Source organism: Centroberyx affinis, unplaced genomic scaffold (assembly GCF_046629955.1).
Source record: "Centroberyx affinis isolate AG114_WGS23_722 - 3 ecotype Tasmania unplaced genomic scaffold, CSIRO-AGI_Caff_v1 ptg003407l_1, whole genome shotgun sequence".
In the NCBI taxonomy this organism is placed as follows: domain Eukaryota; kingdom Metazoa; phylum Chordata; class Actinopteri; order Beryciformes; family Berycidae; genus Centroberyx; species Centroberyx affinis.
In genome coordinates, this window is record NW_027281386.1 from 40,044 (window position 1) to 54,480 (window position 14,437).

The 14,437-nt window shown below is 43.6% G+C and overlaps 1 protein-coding gene across 1 annotated transcript in view; it reads right to left on the reverse strand.

Moving 5' to 3' along the window:
• The window catches only part of LOC139660867 (ATP-binding cassette sub-family C member 8-like), a gene marked incomplete at its 5' end in the record, with an annotated part of 54,864 nt that overhangs the window by 1,859 nt on the left and 38,568 nt on the right, over positions 1-14,437 (reverse strand). Inside the window, 18 exons of the mRNA XM_071539125.1 lie at positions 442-575; positions 2,179-2,282; positions 3,013-3,121; positions 3,307-3,385; positions 3,578-3,708; positions 4,389-4,509; positions 4,687-4,800; positions 5,378-5,480; positions 6,331-6,423; positions 6,609-6,836; positions 7,573-7,739; positions 10,400-10,647; positions 11,790-11,857; positions 12,441-12,538; positions 12,856-12,981; positions 13,326-13,463; positions 13,843-13,923; positions 14,307-14,391. Coding sequence (XP_071395226.1) covers positions 442-575; positions 2,179-2,282; positions 3,013-3,121; positions 3,307-3,385; positions 3,578-3,708; positions 4,389-4,509; positions 4,687-4,800; positions 5,378-5,480; positions 6,331-6,423; positions 6,609-6,836; positions 7,573-7,739; positions 10,400-10,647; positions 11,790-11,857; positions 12,441-12,538; positions 12,856-12,981; positions 13,326-13,463; positions 13,843-13,923; positions 14,307-14,391 — 2,227 coding nt within the window. The remainder of the gene's footprint in view (positions 1-441; positions 576-2,178; positions 2,283-3,012; positions 3,122-3,306; positions 3,386-3,577; positions 3,709-4,388; positions 4,510-4,686; positions 4,801-5,377; positions 5,481-6,330; positions 6,424-6,608; positions 6,837-7,572; positions 7,740-10,399; positions 10,648-11,789; positions 11,858-12,440; positions 12,539-12,855; positions 12,982-13,325; positions 13,464-13,842; positions 13,924-14,306; positions 14,392-14,437) is intronic.

Consider the following 14,437-nt stretch of genomic DNA (forward strand, 5'->3'; position numbering starts at 1 on the left):
TCCTCCTCTTATCTCAAAAATCATTTTGCTCGTCAATCTAGCGAAGTGCCCCCTCCTTATCAATGTCCAGTCTACCTTTCGCTGTCGTTGCTTTTTGTTGCCATGCCTACAGATGAAAATGGCCTTGTGAACTTGCTCACCCTGCAGTTTCCCTCCTCTTCCTCCTCCTTCACATCTCGCTCATCTACTCCCTTTCACTTTCTTTCATCGTGCTCTTTACATTTTGCTCTCCTCCCTCCATCTTGTGTGTCTGTTTCACCTCCTTTCATCATCTGTTTTCCCTTTTCTGCCTGCCCTCTTCCTCCATATGCCTCTTCCCTGCTTTACAATTCTCTTTTCTTTGGCCCGTTTCAGTTTTATACAATCACAAGGATGACGTTCATGCATAGGTTTACACCCCCCCCCCCCCCCCCACACACACACACACACACACACACACACCGTGGCCATGTCTATGGATGCAGTGGCTTCATCCATGATGAGGATGCTACTCTTCCTGACGAAGGCTCTGGCCAGACAGAACAGCTGCCTCTGGCCCTGACTGAAGTTCTCTCCTCCCTCCGTCACCATGGCGTCTGAAACACAAAACACAATTTATTTATTTATTTATTGTACATTCCTAGAAGTGTACTGATCTCCCACATATATGCTCTAATACATGAGAGATGACTACCGAGAGGCAGTGCAGATGTGGTTTATCAGAACTGCTTCTGCTTTGGATCATAAGGAAATGGCATTACGATAGTGTCTTGTTTCCGTAATCCGACATATTTTCAGTTGGAGCAGGATGGAGGTTGGAGTGGGGCGTAACAGAGAGAGACTATTCAGAAGTGTTTAAACATTCAAAAATGCTTTGGGCATCACAAGCTGTTACAAATTCAAGATTCTTCAACATTAATAAATAATACCAGCCAAGAGATTGCTCTAAAGAGGGATTGTTTTATTGGTTGGAATATTTATGTACGCCTACTGGTACGCCATGAAATAACCACTAATGATACTCCATTTTCCAGAAAGGGAAAGTAATGGGATTTTGATATACAAATACGAGAAAATAAAAATGTTGCAATTTTTTGGTGCATTTATTGTTGAATATGTACTTTTGCTATATATACATTTGCTCACTACACCAAATCATGGATTGCTTTCTAGCAATACAAAAAATGACATCATCACGTTACTTTAGCCAAATGAGAGGGCAAAGTTAATTAGCCATTAACTCATGGCTGACAGATCAATACCTGATTAAACATCTGGCTCCAGCGAACATAAACTACAGCGCTGAGTAACTCTGTCTCAATATCTTCATGTCACTGCCAACACACACACACACACACACATTTGTCACTGTCACACAAGAACACCTAAGACAAAGTGAAAGCACAGGTTCCTCCCTCTGTCTTAGAGGTAACTGAAGTAGAAAAAGATCATGTGGGATGATTGCTGGTACTCTATTATTCTTCTAGTGCAGAAAGTGTATCAGATGTTTTAACTCTCTGCCTCACACAGATCTTTTTACGTTTTCCAACAGAATTCAGGAGCAGAGGACGACAGAGACGTAGAGGACCGAGCCCCCCGGAGCGATAAATCCCCCTCCTCTGCAGCCCAACAGGAGCTAAAGTAAGACACTGACTGCAGAGATCAGCATACCATACACTCATGATGCATGTAGGTTGAGAAGGAAATACAGTCTCCTAGCTAATATCTGATCTGAGCTTGAGAATGCCGGAGCTGGCAGTTGTCAAGTCTCTGACGGCAGAGCTACACGCAACGTTGTGAACCTCTTTTTCTCCTCATGTCAGAACAACTACCTGAACTGAGGTAAGAGTTATATGCCTGTAAAACTTTACTGAATAGAACCGCAGCATAAAACAGTACAGTACAGTACAGTACAGTACAGTACAGTACAGTGCAGTACAGTGCAGTACAGTACAGTGCAGTACAGTGCAGTGTTACAGGGGAATTTAATGCTCCTGTAGTCTGCTACAGCAGCTTGATCTTTCTCAAGAGCTGCTGGAAGATGAGCATGTGTATAAGTGACTTCAGTGAAGGAGTTACTGTATTTATTGTACACTGTTTGTCTTTATGGCAATATTCTCTCTCTCTCTCTCTCTCTCTCTCTCTCTCTCTGTCTCTCTCTCTCTCTCTCTACCAAAAAGCAAATACTCATATTCTGACCCAGGCCTCCTGGTAGGGATTTAACAACAAGCTTCAGCTGGGCAATCTCCAGAGCTTCCCACAGCATCTCATCTGTAGCCTTCATCTCTGGGTCCAGGTTGAACCTGTACACACACACACACACACACACACACACACACACGTATATTTGTATGAGGACCTTCATTGACTACATTTAACCCTATCCTTGTGAGCACATTTAGTCCACAAGTATAAAAATACAAGGAAAGACACCTACATATACATAGGATTCACTTTTATACTTATTTAAAATATATTTACACATTTTTATCATGATCTATACCTATTTGATATAGTGCCTCTTATGATTATGTTATAAATATTTCAATAAATGTTCCAATAAATACAGTTTGACAGGACCACACAGCTTCCATAAATGTCTACTCGGGTATTTCTCCAACATGACAAAGCCTTTCTGGTCACTAGTTATGTAGATCCAAAAATAAACCCACTAGAGTTTTCAGAGGAATGTCCTGTTATCTCCCAACCCTCTGCAGCTCCACCAGCTCCTCTCTTTCAAGTGTGTCACAGTTTGCCAGCTGACCCACTTAATGGAAATGTTTTGTTGCTTTTCCTTCTACTGAAACTACTTCAGATAAACAGTGCAGAGGATGCTGCTTGCTAATCTAGTGAGGGACATTGTTGGGAGGAACATTTCAACTGTGTGCTCCTTTAGAGTCAAAATAACAATATCACCAAACTGCCGTAAGCGGGGTAACGTGTCATTCCTTCTGTTCAAAGTGTAATCAGCGTGAATAATAAGAATAATTAATAAAGACAGCAGTGGTGATGGGAGTGTGAAGTTAATCGTACCGGATGCTTCCACTGAACAGGATGGGGTCTTGGAGGATGATGGAGAAGCGAGACCTGAGGGTCTGCAGAGGCAGCTTGGCGATGTCTATGTCATCTATCACAATCCGCCCTGTGCAACAAAAATCACAATATAAATTACACTGCAACTTACATTACAGCTTGTATACATCAAGTGACAGGAAAGATCTGCATTTAACCAGTGTCGAATTAAAAACCTTAACTAGTATTTGTTTTAGAATACTCGTTTTCATTCAAAAACACGCACATACTGCTGTGGAATATACGTGATTTTACCCTCAAACATGTCCACCATGCGGAAGAAGGCCAAGGAGAAAGATGATTTGCCGCTGCCTGTCCTGCCACAGATCCCCACCTGGAAACAATTTGAAGGTACAGTATGAAGGTATAGCATGGAGGAACATGTTCGTCTTCATCATCATCATTGTCACTCAATCAATCAATCAATCAATCAATCAATAAACATCACAAATCTACTTAAGCTTCCTTTAGAATTGCCCAGGCCTTTGGGATTGTCCCCCTCTGTCTCCTCGTTTCGTTTCTTTACCTTCTGCCCCGGGCTGATGTGTGCGTTCACGTTTTTGAGCACGGGCTTCAGCGTGGAGTCGTAACGGACGCTCAGGTTCTGGATCTTAATCTCTCCCTGCTGGGGCCAGCCGTCAGGGACCTGAGACGCCACTGTACACAGAGAGGCAGAGAAAAACACCATTGTAATTTGCCGTAATTTGAATTTTCCCCCTCAGGAAGCCATGTCTTACATTCCTAGCTGTGTCACCCTATAACAGGTTGAGGCAACACACTGATTTATGCAAATTGCTACCTGGTGTCTACAGTTGTGTTGCATACGGTAACATTTGACACATGTTCATCAGTCCCAGTATAGATTTTTACTGTAATATTCTACGTAGCACAGTGTTTCCCTGCAAGAGCCACAGTGGCTTCCCAACCCTATTCTTCTTACAAAACCTTTTCTCATTATCACTTAATTAATAAGTATGAAGTATGATGATGATGCCTTCTAACACTAAGAAAAAAAGCCACTGGACTCTGTGTGGTTGACAGGAAATTTGTGCATTAAAATTGGTTTGTTAGGGTATATAATGGGATAAACTAATAAAAGAACAACTCAAGGGGGCTAAAAAGATAATGCTCATGGCTCATGGTCATGCTAATATCCCGGTTCAGCTGACAATGATGAATTTGGACTAAATCATTTGCGGATTAGCTTTTGATTGAAGAGGAAATCACAAAAAGCTGCCCACAGATAAGCAACCAGCTGCTGCCTCAGCGTGCACCTGCCGTGTCACTGAAAGAAAGTTTAATTTGAGGTGAAACTGTACTCTTGTCTCTGAACTCACTGAGCAGCCCCTCGTAGTTCTCTGGTTCAGTTTTGAGAAGGCCGTTAATCCTCTTGACTGAGCCAAGCTGTACTTCCATGTCTGCCAGGTTCCGCACCATCCAGTTCATGTAGTTGGACACCTGATACAAGGGGGGGGGGGGGGATGTAGATACGGGCGGGGTAAATATCATCTTCAGCATACACAGGATATGCAGGGCCGGGGATAGGGCGTCTTTTCATGTTGAACACTGTTATTGCAGTACATGTGTAAGGGATTTAAGATAAACAAGCTAAGAAACACACACACACAGTCTCACCATGAGTGCGTACGTCAGGCCCAGCCCCACCAGACCAGTAGACAGCTGGTTGTAGAGGGAGTTGGTGATGGAGGCTACAGCCGCTACCAACACCACACAGGCTCCTATGTACTCCTGCAGCGAGGAAGAGAGAGAGAGAGAGAGAGAGACAGAGAGAGGAGCACAGTGCCGATGTCAGGAAGAGAGAGAGAGTGAACAGTGTTAATGCTGCAGCATAAACAAAATTAACTAATATTATTGTAAAAACAAAATGTCAGTGAAGGACATGGCGCCGAAAAGTCCTGTCTCTTTTAGTTTGCATCTATATACATTCAGTTGTCATGGTATTATCGTGAGTTGAGCACGTTGTATCTTATTTTTATGATCTATACACATTCAAAAATATCTCAAGGTTATCTCCGCTGTCGTCATGAAACAAGAGAAGCCAAGCACTTAAGATGCAAGCAGCATTAAATATCATGGCACCGGGGGTGTGTTATATCATGTCACATATCATGTCTACAGTCTGAACAGTTTGTGCCGTAGAAAATTCAGCCATCCTGTAGTTTTCAACATTCCAACAGAGGGAGCAGTTACTCAAAAAGGAAAGGAGGAAGGAAAACCAAAAATGTGAACCGCCACCTGCTCTCTGACAGCAGCAAAGCAGGACTGAATAGATCTTAACAGACATGATCAGCAGACGGGTCATTACCATGCGGACCTCCAGCCAGCGATTGGCTGCCGTGAGGAAGAGAGAGGCGATGTTGTTGCTGTCAGTGAACTCCAGTAACCTCTGTCTGAACCTGGGCTCATACCTGCCAGAGGGAGAAAACACCTCAACAGTGTGGGGCTTGTTTAACCAAAAAAAAACAGTATCACATATTACTTTTATGTTTTTTCATGGGTTTTTTTTTCATGATCAGTTTTTGGATGATTCAATCTCATATTTAGAGGGGATACAATGAAAGTAATGATGATCAATTATTTCTTGATTGGTAGCTGAAATATTATTACTGAAATTGAAACAAAAATCATTTTACACTACTTGTCACTGGTAAAAGTAATAATGTTACCGTAAACTGTTAATGAGTAGCATGTTACTACCCAACACAGCAGGGGGTATTAAACTATTTCAGTTCATTCTCTCACTTTGGGACCAAGTCTTTTAATACTAGTAAGACCAATGGATTTTTGGATTTTGGGCCAACAAGCTGTCAAATGAAGTGGGGTAAATATAATCTAAATGTGATTCAAATATAATAACTGCTTGTGTGATTTTGAAAATCTAACACCACCTGTTTGTACAGAGAACGGGTGTAAGAAAAGTCATGGAGGGACATTTTGAAAGCTGCGATATTTCAGTGCTAAAATTAAAGACAGCAGCCAAATGTTGTCGGCTTGACCTTACTAGTATTAAAGCAGATTACTACTCCTGTAATGTTGGGATTCACCAGACATAAGCCTGCTGTTTAAGAAGCTAGGGTCTAAAAGGTTGAAAGATTGTGGGATATTTTAAAGTATTTCAACAATATCTGACTGTAAAATGAACAAAAAGAGACTGTACAATAATCATTTATTAATACTGGTTATTTGGTTACTTCCACAACGTAAAGACCCTGAGGTTGCAAATAATGCTGATGTTAAATCAAGTGTGGAGGTAATTACCTAAAGGCCCTTATGGTAGTGAGACCCTCCACTGTCTCAGAGAAGTGGGAGAGTAAAGGGAGTTGGGTGCTGTCCTCCAGCTGCTGCAGGTCCCTGACCAGGAGACGGGGAATAAGGAGGGGAAGAGGAGATAGATTAAAAGAAAAGCAAAAGAGGAGTAGGAGAGGGGCAGAGAGACGTACTGCAACGACTGATGATGACAACATACGTAATCTGTCCATCATCAATCCACCCATCTGTAATATCTACCATCCATCCCTCCGTCCTGTCAGACTCACCTGGAGGCGACCCGGAAGTATTTCTGGATGAAGTAGCATGTGACAGCCAGGGGCAGGAGGGCGATGAGGAAGACGGGCGTCACGTAGGAGATGACACCCAGGGCGGACGCACACAGCAGGGTGGAGCGGGTGAGGCACTCCAGCGTGGCGGGGATGTGCTGGTCGATGGTGTTGGTGTCTGTGGAGAATCTGTTGAGGATGCTGCCGAGCGGAGTCGTCTCAAACAGCCTGGGGGTCAGGATGAGGCAGAGGCACACAGAGGGAAGAAAGAAAGTGCACTTAAGAAAGTAAGTAGTGCACTGTATACTTCCTCCGTCAGTGAATTACATAATGTGAATAGTACATCTGAAAAATCTGGACACATTTCTGTGCACATGTATGCTACCTCCATCTGTAAATCTGACAATATGAATAGTTAGCAACGCACATTTGCACATCATTTTGTCAGAATTATTTGTTGTATCGTCTTCGATACTCTCTATGTCTTCTGTTCTTATCTATACCCTATTATTATAATGTAATCCTTAGGCCTACTTGTGAACACTAATAGTTATTTTAGATCCCAGACGCTGATTTAAGATATTATAATAATCTACATGGATCTGCTCACACAACATCGCTGTGAAATCTCATAGCATGTTGGCCTAGGGTGTGAAATGTGTTTGTTTATTCACCTATGTATGTGTGTGTGTGCGTGTGTGTGTGTGTGTGTGTGCGTGTGTGCCTGTGCGTGTGTGTGTGCGTTTGTGTGAGTGATGTCTCCTGGGTTTCATGTAAGGTAGGCAGATGGCACGCTGGGTAATGGGGCAAATCAAAGTGCTTTTAGCATGTTTCCTCTTTTAAATGATCTATTTTAACACACACACAAACACACACACACACACATAGTATCCACAAGCACAGAGCCCCCTCTCTCTCTCTCTTTCACACATCAGAGTTACAGTCCGTACAGTGAGTGCTGTACCTCATGGGAGCCAGTATGATCTTGTTGAGCAGGCTGTGGTGCAGCTGCTTGGCCACTCTCAGGCCGGTCCACTCCACAGCCACAGAGGTGGCCAGACAGAGGATGATGCCCAGGCAGCAGAGCACACTGAACACCGACAGGTACCACGAGTGGCTGAAGCCACAGTCCTGCAGAGAAACATTCAGATAAAAGACAGAAGGGTTACTCATGACATGGCTGGAACTGTGTGTGTGTACAAGAGAGAGAGATGTTCCTGTCTGTAGATGTGCTTGTACTGGAATTATAAGCGTAATTAAACTCTGAGGCAGGTTAACAATTAGCTGACTAATGCATGAAAAGCAAGAGGAGCTTCCAACGTGGATCTGGCAACATTTGGACAAAAACAGGCTCTGCAACGATGTCCTCTCTTTGCCTGACCTTCTCTCTTTATCTCTCTCCTCAATTTACCCTCTCCTTCGCTCTCTCCTTTGATAGATTCTGCCTTTTCAAACTTTCCAATCTCCTCTTCATGATTTCTTTTTTTTTTTTAAGATTAATTTTTGGCATTTTATGCTTTATTTGAGAGATATAGTGAGAAAGAGACAGGAAGGTATGGGAGAGAGAGCGAGGGGAGGACATGCAGCAAAGGACCACGGGTCGGATTCGAACCCAGGTCGCTGCGGGAAGGCCTGAGCCAAATGGTACTACTCGGTGAGCCACCAGGGCGCCCCCCTCTTCATGATTTTATGATTCTTTTCTATCTCCCTCTATTTCCTCTTTGTACCGAATGGCCTTCTTTCTTCCTCCATTTCTCCTCCTTTGCCCACAGTGGCATTCAAAATGTTGAAAAGACTCTTTCCAATTGTGTAATCCTTATTATTATATCCTTATTATTATTATTATTATCCTTATCATTTCTACTGTCTGAAAGGTCGAACATTCAAGATGCCAGAAAGGTCATTTTCTGACCTTTTCATCTGGTCTTGACTTTAGTTTATTACATTGCAAGTTACCTGGCAAAGTGCTTATATTATATTTATTTTATATTATACAGTCAAGTGTAGTATTTTTTCAGCATTTGGGTTGTTGTTGTGTCGGACAGGAGCTTGGCAGCGTGTGAATTGGCAGTAATGTGCTACAGGTTGTGTCTGATAGCGCAGCAGGGCTTTTGAGTGGCCCCATATGGGCTTGTCTACAATACAGCTGATTAGATAAGCTTGGCAAAGAGACACTGAAGCCCAGTCAAACAAGATGGCCTCGTCACACAAGCAATTTATCTACACTTACATTCAGTGTGTATTTGTGCATGTGTGAGAGAGGGAGAGAGAAAGAGGGACAGATGACAAGAGACAACTAGAGCGTTTGTATATATTCACTCTTGGCAAAAGGACGCAGTGTGACTTTCAGCTGCTGTCCCCAACTCTAGCCGACTCTCTCTTTAGCCTCCGTATGGCTGTGTGAAATGCGACCTGGCATTTCAGTGCACAGGGCACACGCACACACACACACACACACACACACACACACACACACATGACTGATGAAGACTATTAATAATAGAGCTGCTTTCCTGGGGCTGAAATATGATAACCTGCCAACAGCTGGCGTGGCCCTAATGTGTGAACGGCACAGCTTAACCTTCCCTGGTATTTATATTGTTTTGAGCATGTGTGTGTTTCTGTGTTCTCTCTGAATGTGTGTGTATTTGTGTGGGAAAGTGTGTGTGTTGCATGTGGGTGGGCAGTGTGTGCATGCCACACAGAGGCCATGATGGGGAAGAGGGCGCTGGTAAAGAGGAGCTTAAGATTAGACAGAGGGTAAAGGAAGTTAAGAGTGAAATGCAGTCAGTAAACTCGTCATATACTGTATCTAGAGAGTCAGTAAAGAAGTGACATTTACTTTGGACGAGCGGATCCCCTCTCTCAGCTAATGGGGATCTGAATAAAGAATAAAGAACATAAAGAAAAGAGAGCCTTGTAGTATAATAATATAAGTGACAATTTATTGCTCTCTCTCTCTCTCGCTCTCTCTCACATATTTATGTATATCTGTTATATCTGAAATAGGATGAGGGGTTACTTCAGGTTATATCAATTGCTCTCCACTTCACAAAAAAAGGAGCAACACTGTCCGCTAGGCGTAGGACTTATTTTGAGAATCAAATATGTTTTTCATTGTCAGACTTAAATGCCTCAGAGAGCTCTTTTATTTGTTCAGAGGTTTATTTGTTTGCAGTCTTTTACACACAACAGAACCATACATCTGAATAAATTTAACCTCTCCGTCTTTACATTTCCCAACAGCACTTTCTCTTAATCTTCCTTGACACCCACACACTTCATCCCTCATAGAGGCTTTTAGTCAAATGACCCTGGATAAATGGCTTTTCCATTCCGACACAGATTCTCCATCTCTGCATGTCTGTAGCTCTGTAATATGCAGATGAGGCTGAGATGCAGCTGCTCGAGGGCGTATTAGTGAACGATCCATCTGGAGCTGACAGTCACTGGGACGTGTTTTAGGTAAGCTGAGATGCAGAGGAAGAGTTTAGAGGGGAAATTGTTATGAAATGGCCATTTGACTTGTTTGTCTTTGGAGAAATGTGAGTTGTCTACTTTTCCCTGGCTGATTTTATATTAATACATCTTTTCATGCTGCTGCTCACACATTAATCTAGCACCTGTGGGTGATTTCATACCCTCTTAGTGGCACTGACTGTCAAGCTGCAGATTTTATGACTCAAGATTGCTGGTCAATACAACAACAAAAAGCCTTTTGGCCAGATAACAATGAATCACCTGTTCAAAATGACACAAATCATTCGCCTTTTACTGCGATATTCTCTCACCTGAACAATGGTACAATTCCGCGCCGTGGCGTCCATCTTGGCTGCGATGACGTGCGACGTCCAATGGGCCAGCCAGTAGTCAATAGCGACCATGAGGGAGTGTTTGAAGAGCTGCGACAGGAGGAGCAAGGTGAGGAGGAGGAACCCGGCGGAGGACAGGTAGGTGCCGCAGGAGCGCCAGGGGATGGTGGCACGCTGCCGCATCACCTGGGACAGGTTGTCGTCTTCGTCACTCTCCACCGACTCCTCTGGAAGGGAGAGAGAGACGAGTTAAAATGTTGCAGAGTCTTGGTTTACTTCTGGGCAAATGTGAGATGTGATTAAGTTGTGTCAATGAAATAGAGTTAAGTTATTTTGGGAAGCAATGACTACATATTACCTTTGGAAAGGAAGATGCTTCATGAACGTCCCTGTGCTGCATTATGTTTGTTCTTCTTACCATGTTTTAACCTGGACTCTGATTTCTGTTGTGTCTAATCTAACCATGCTCTGGCCTCCTTTGACCTGCATAATGTCTCACTTCTCTGCTAATGGTGCTTATACGCTCTGTGACATTTCTTTTTCAATCCATCAACATTCCTCCTCCTACCCTCTTACCTAGATCTTTCATTATCTCTCTCTTTCTCTAGTCTTCTCTGACAGATTCTTGCTGATTTTTCCTCTTATGTCTAATACAGGAATAGTTCCATACGACAGGAGAGACAAGGAGGAAAAATAAGTAGGCCACAGGAGAGAAGAGGGAGAGAGAGAGAGAGGAAGAGAGACAGAGAGAGAGAGACAGACAGAGAGAGAATGCTACAGCACTGATTAATTCATCATTCCATATTCATACATATTCTACAACACCAGGCAGATGCTCATTCCCATGAAAGGGGTGTTTTTCGGGGGGAACGGAGCAGCCATGACATACTGACCAGGGGTGAGGAGCAAGTGTTTTTGACTTCCCACCTCCTCCCCCCCATATAAATATATCACATCACATCATGCAGCAATCGCTAGAGCGCGTGGCTGCATGTGGTTGTCTGGGAGGCTAAGACAAGCCAGAGGGAGAGGGAAGGTGGGAGATCACAACAGAGGAGAGGAGAGGAGAGGAGAGGAAAGGAAAGGAAGAAATGGAAAGAATGAGTGGCAGGTCTAAACAGACTATTGCTACCATCAGATTCATGCTGGCAAAGCAAGTTTTTTAAAGAGCAAGACCAGGAGTGACAAATGGAGGGAAAATGGAGAAAGAGAGACAAAGACAAGAGGAGACTAAATGGATGGTGAGGGCTGGCGCATGATTCCAACATGGCGGGAAAAGCCTGCAGGGCTGCGATGTGCTTGCAGCGTCACGATGCCACAGACTCAGTGGTAAACCAGTCAGTTTTAAAACCATGCTTTCTGGCCACACCTGCGAGATCGAACATGAAGGCAACACCTGGTGCTGCAGCCATCCCACAAGTCCACCCCGGGGTGCCATCAGCACACGAGAGACAACACAGAACACAGATAAAGAGTACAGCCGCGGCACCTTAGCACCTTCCACTGCAGTCATACAGTCAACAGCAGAGAGACACAGAGAGATAGGATCAAATACAGTGTTTATCCACAGCACAGAGGCTGTGAGTGGCTGGTAGAGAGAGGGTTATATCTAGTCGCTGAGAGAAGCCAAGAGAGAAAACACCTGACCCAGAATGAACAGCAAGGCCTGCAGTATTTACACCCATGTAATGTTTGCATTACACAGAAATGGCAGAATAAAAAAGGATAGGGACAAAAATGAAATAGAGGAAGTTGTTTTCTCTATTCCTTTTCCAGTCATTGCAAACATTGCAGTAGGTGCAAACATGACTAAGCTGACGGGCTAAAGCCTTCATGTAACAGATGATGCTGCTTAGCAAATAGCCACAACAGGAAGACGGAAAATCCCATTCCTCCAGTACATACACACACGCACACACACACACCGCTCCACCATGCTGAAATTAGTGAAACATTGACTGCATCCATCGGGCTGCTGTTGCTTGTCATCACAGTAGAGGTTGTGATCTGTGACCTCTCACCTTCCTCGTCCTCCTCGGTCCTGACAGCCTCTCTGGAGTACATGGCCCTCCGCAGGTTTTTCCTCTCCAGGTCTGTCATACTCTCTGCCACCGTCTCCTGGAGGAGAGATGAAGAAAATATTGTCTGATGTTTATATTTACCAATAAACAGGATCTAATGTTAAATATCGCTTGTGCTACAATCACAATTTCATTGGATTAAGGCCCACAACAAAACCTCCAGAATACTAACGACTACAATCTGTTGTGACCTTAAATAACACAGAGGCACTAAAATTTTCATTTCAAGCAGCACTAAATGGTTTGCAGTGGCACTGAATCCAAAACCTCCCGAATTGCCAGAGCAAAGATCATTAAAGACTGTTATCAAGTCATTAAGGTTTCATTAGACCTTAATTTCCAGTCATTAGTCACCTTCTCAAACTCCTGATCCTGTCTGTGCATCAGGGTTTTCCACTGTTCAAAGAGGTCGGGCTCGGAGTTCTGGATGTCCTTCAGAGTCCCTTCAGTCTGGATGGTCCCATCTTTCATTGCAATGATCTGATAACACACACACACACACACACATAAAGACAGGAAAAATGCAGTATTTAATAATAGTAGAAGGTGGAAAGATATCTGTTATTGCTATCTCTTTATATTCTCTGGCATCCTTCTGAGACAAACTGTCTGTATCCCAAAGAAGACAATTAAGTGTCTAGGTGTGAATAATGGTCATATTATAACAGCTGTAGAAATGAAAGGCCTCATCTATAACTGTCTCTGTTGAAGAGTTAAATGGTGTTTAACTCATGCAGCTCGTGCATGCAGCTGGCTGACATAATAAATGGAAATCGCTTTCTCTCTTTCACACACACATACAAACACACACACCCTGCTCTTACCCAGTCTGCGTGCGGTAGGTACTGCAGCTTGTGTGTGACCAACACGACCGTCCTCTTCTCCTCTCTCAGGAGCTTGAGGATACCATCCTGCATCAGATGGTCACTCAGGTGGATGTCCAAGGCAGAGAACGGGTCATCCTGAAAAAAGATACAGGGATAGAGATAAAGAAAAATGGCAAGCAGAGAGAAAAAGACAGCAAAAGAAAACTTTAAGTGTTATGGAGAGGCAGTGTAATACATCAGAGATTCTTCAGGGACATTCAGGGATTCTTCAGGGACATTTTCAAACAGTTTTCAAACAAGGGTATGTTGCAGCTTGCAACCGGGCCCATATTGCTATTTTTGTCATGTAGGAATGCATCAGAAAGAGGGCCATGAATCACTTCTGTCCTCAGATACTTTAAGAATCACTGCTCCACTGTGAATAGCGATCAAGTGTCTGCTGGTAAAGTTAATAAAGTTGTCGCCCATCGCTAAGCTCCTTCTCTAGACCTGAGATGTGTGTGTGCAGACTCACCAGAAAGACCACGTTGGTCTGCTGGTACAAGGCTCGAGCCACACTGATGCGCTGTTTCTGTCCACCTGAGAGGATAATGCCCTGGACAGGTGGACAGGAGGAGAGGAAAGTATGTGAGGAAAGCAGTACGAGGAATTAATAGTATCATTTAAAGGCCATAAAAGCCTGCGGCACTCACCCCCCGAAGTATCAAAGGAGATCACATCTTATTTCCTGCATTACTGATGCATGAATTAATCTAACATGACAGTGCTCTGGCTAAACAAGGTCAATTTGGTTCCTCACAATCATAAACATCAAATCCCGACTGTATATTAATGATGACAAGTGATACTGCAACACGGCAATGCACAGTCTCAGTTGTAGCTGTATGTGGAGAAGAAAGGACTGCAGAGGAATTCAAAGAAAAACACAAAGTACCTAGACTAAGACTGGTGTGATTTACAATGTATGGTGATACTGACCCTCTCCCCAATCTCTGTTTGGTCCCCCTGGGGAAGGATGTCAATGTCCGGCTGAAGGGAGCAGGCCTCAACGACAGCTTTGTACCTGGATGACACACGCACAGTGACAGAATATAGGTGAGGGCAGGGAG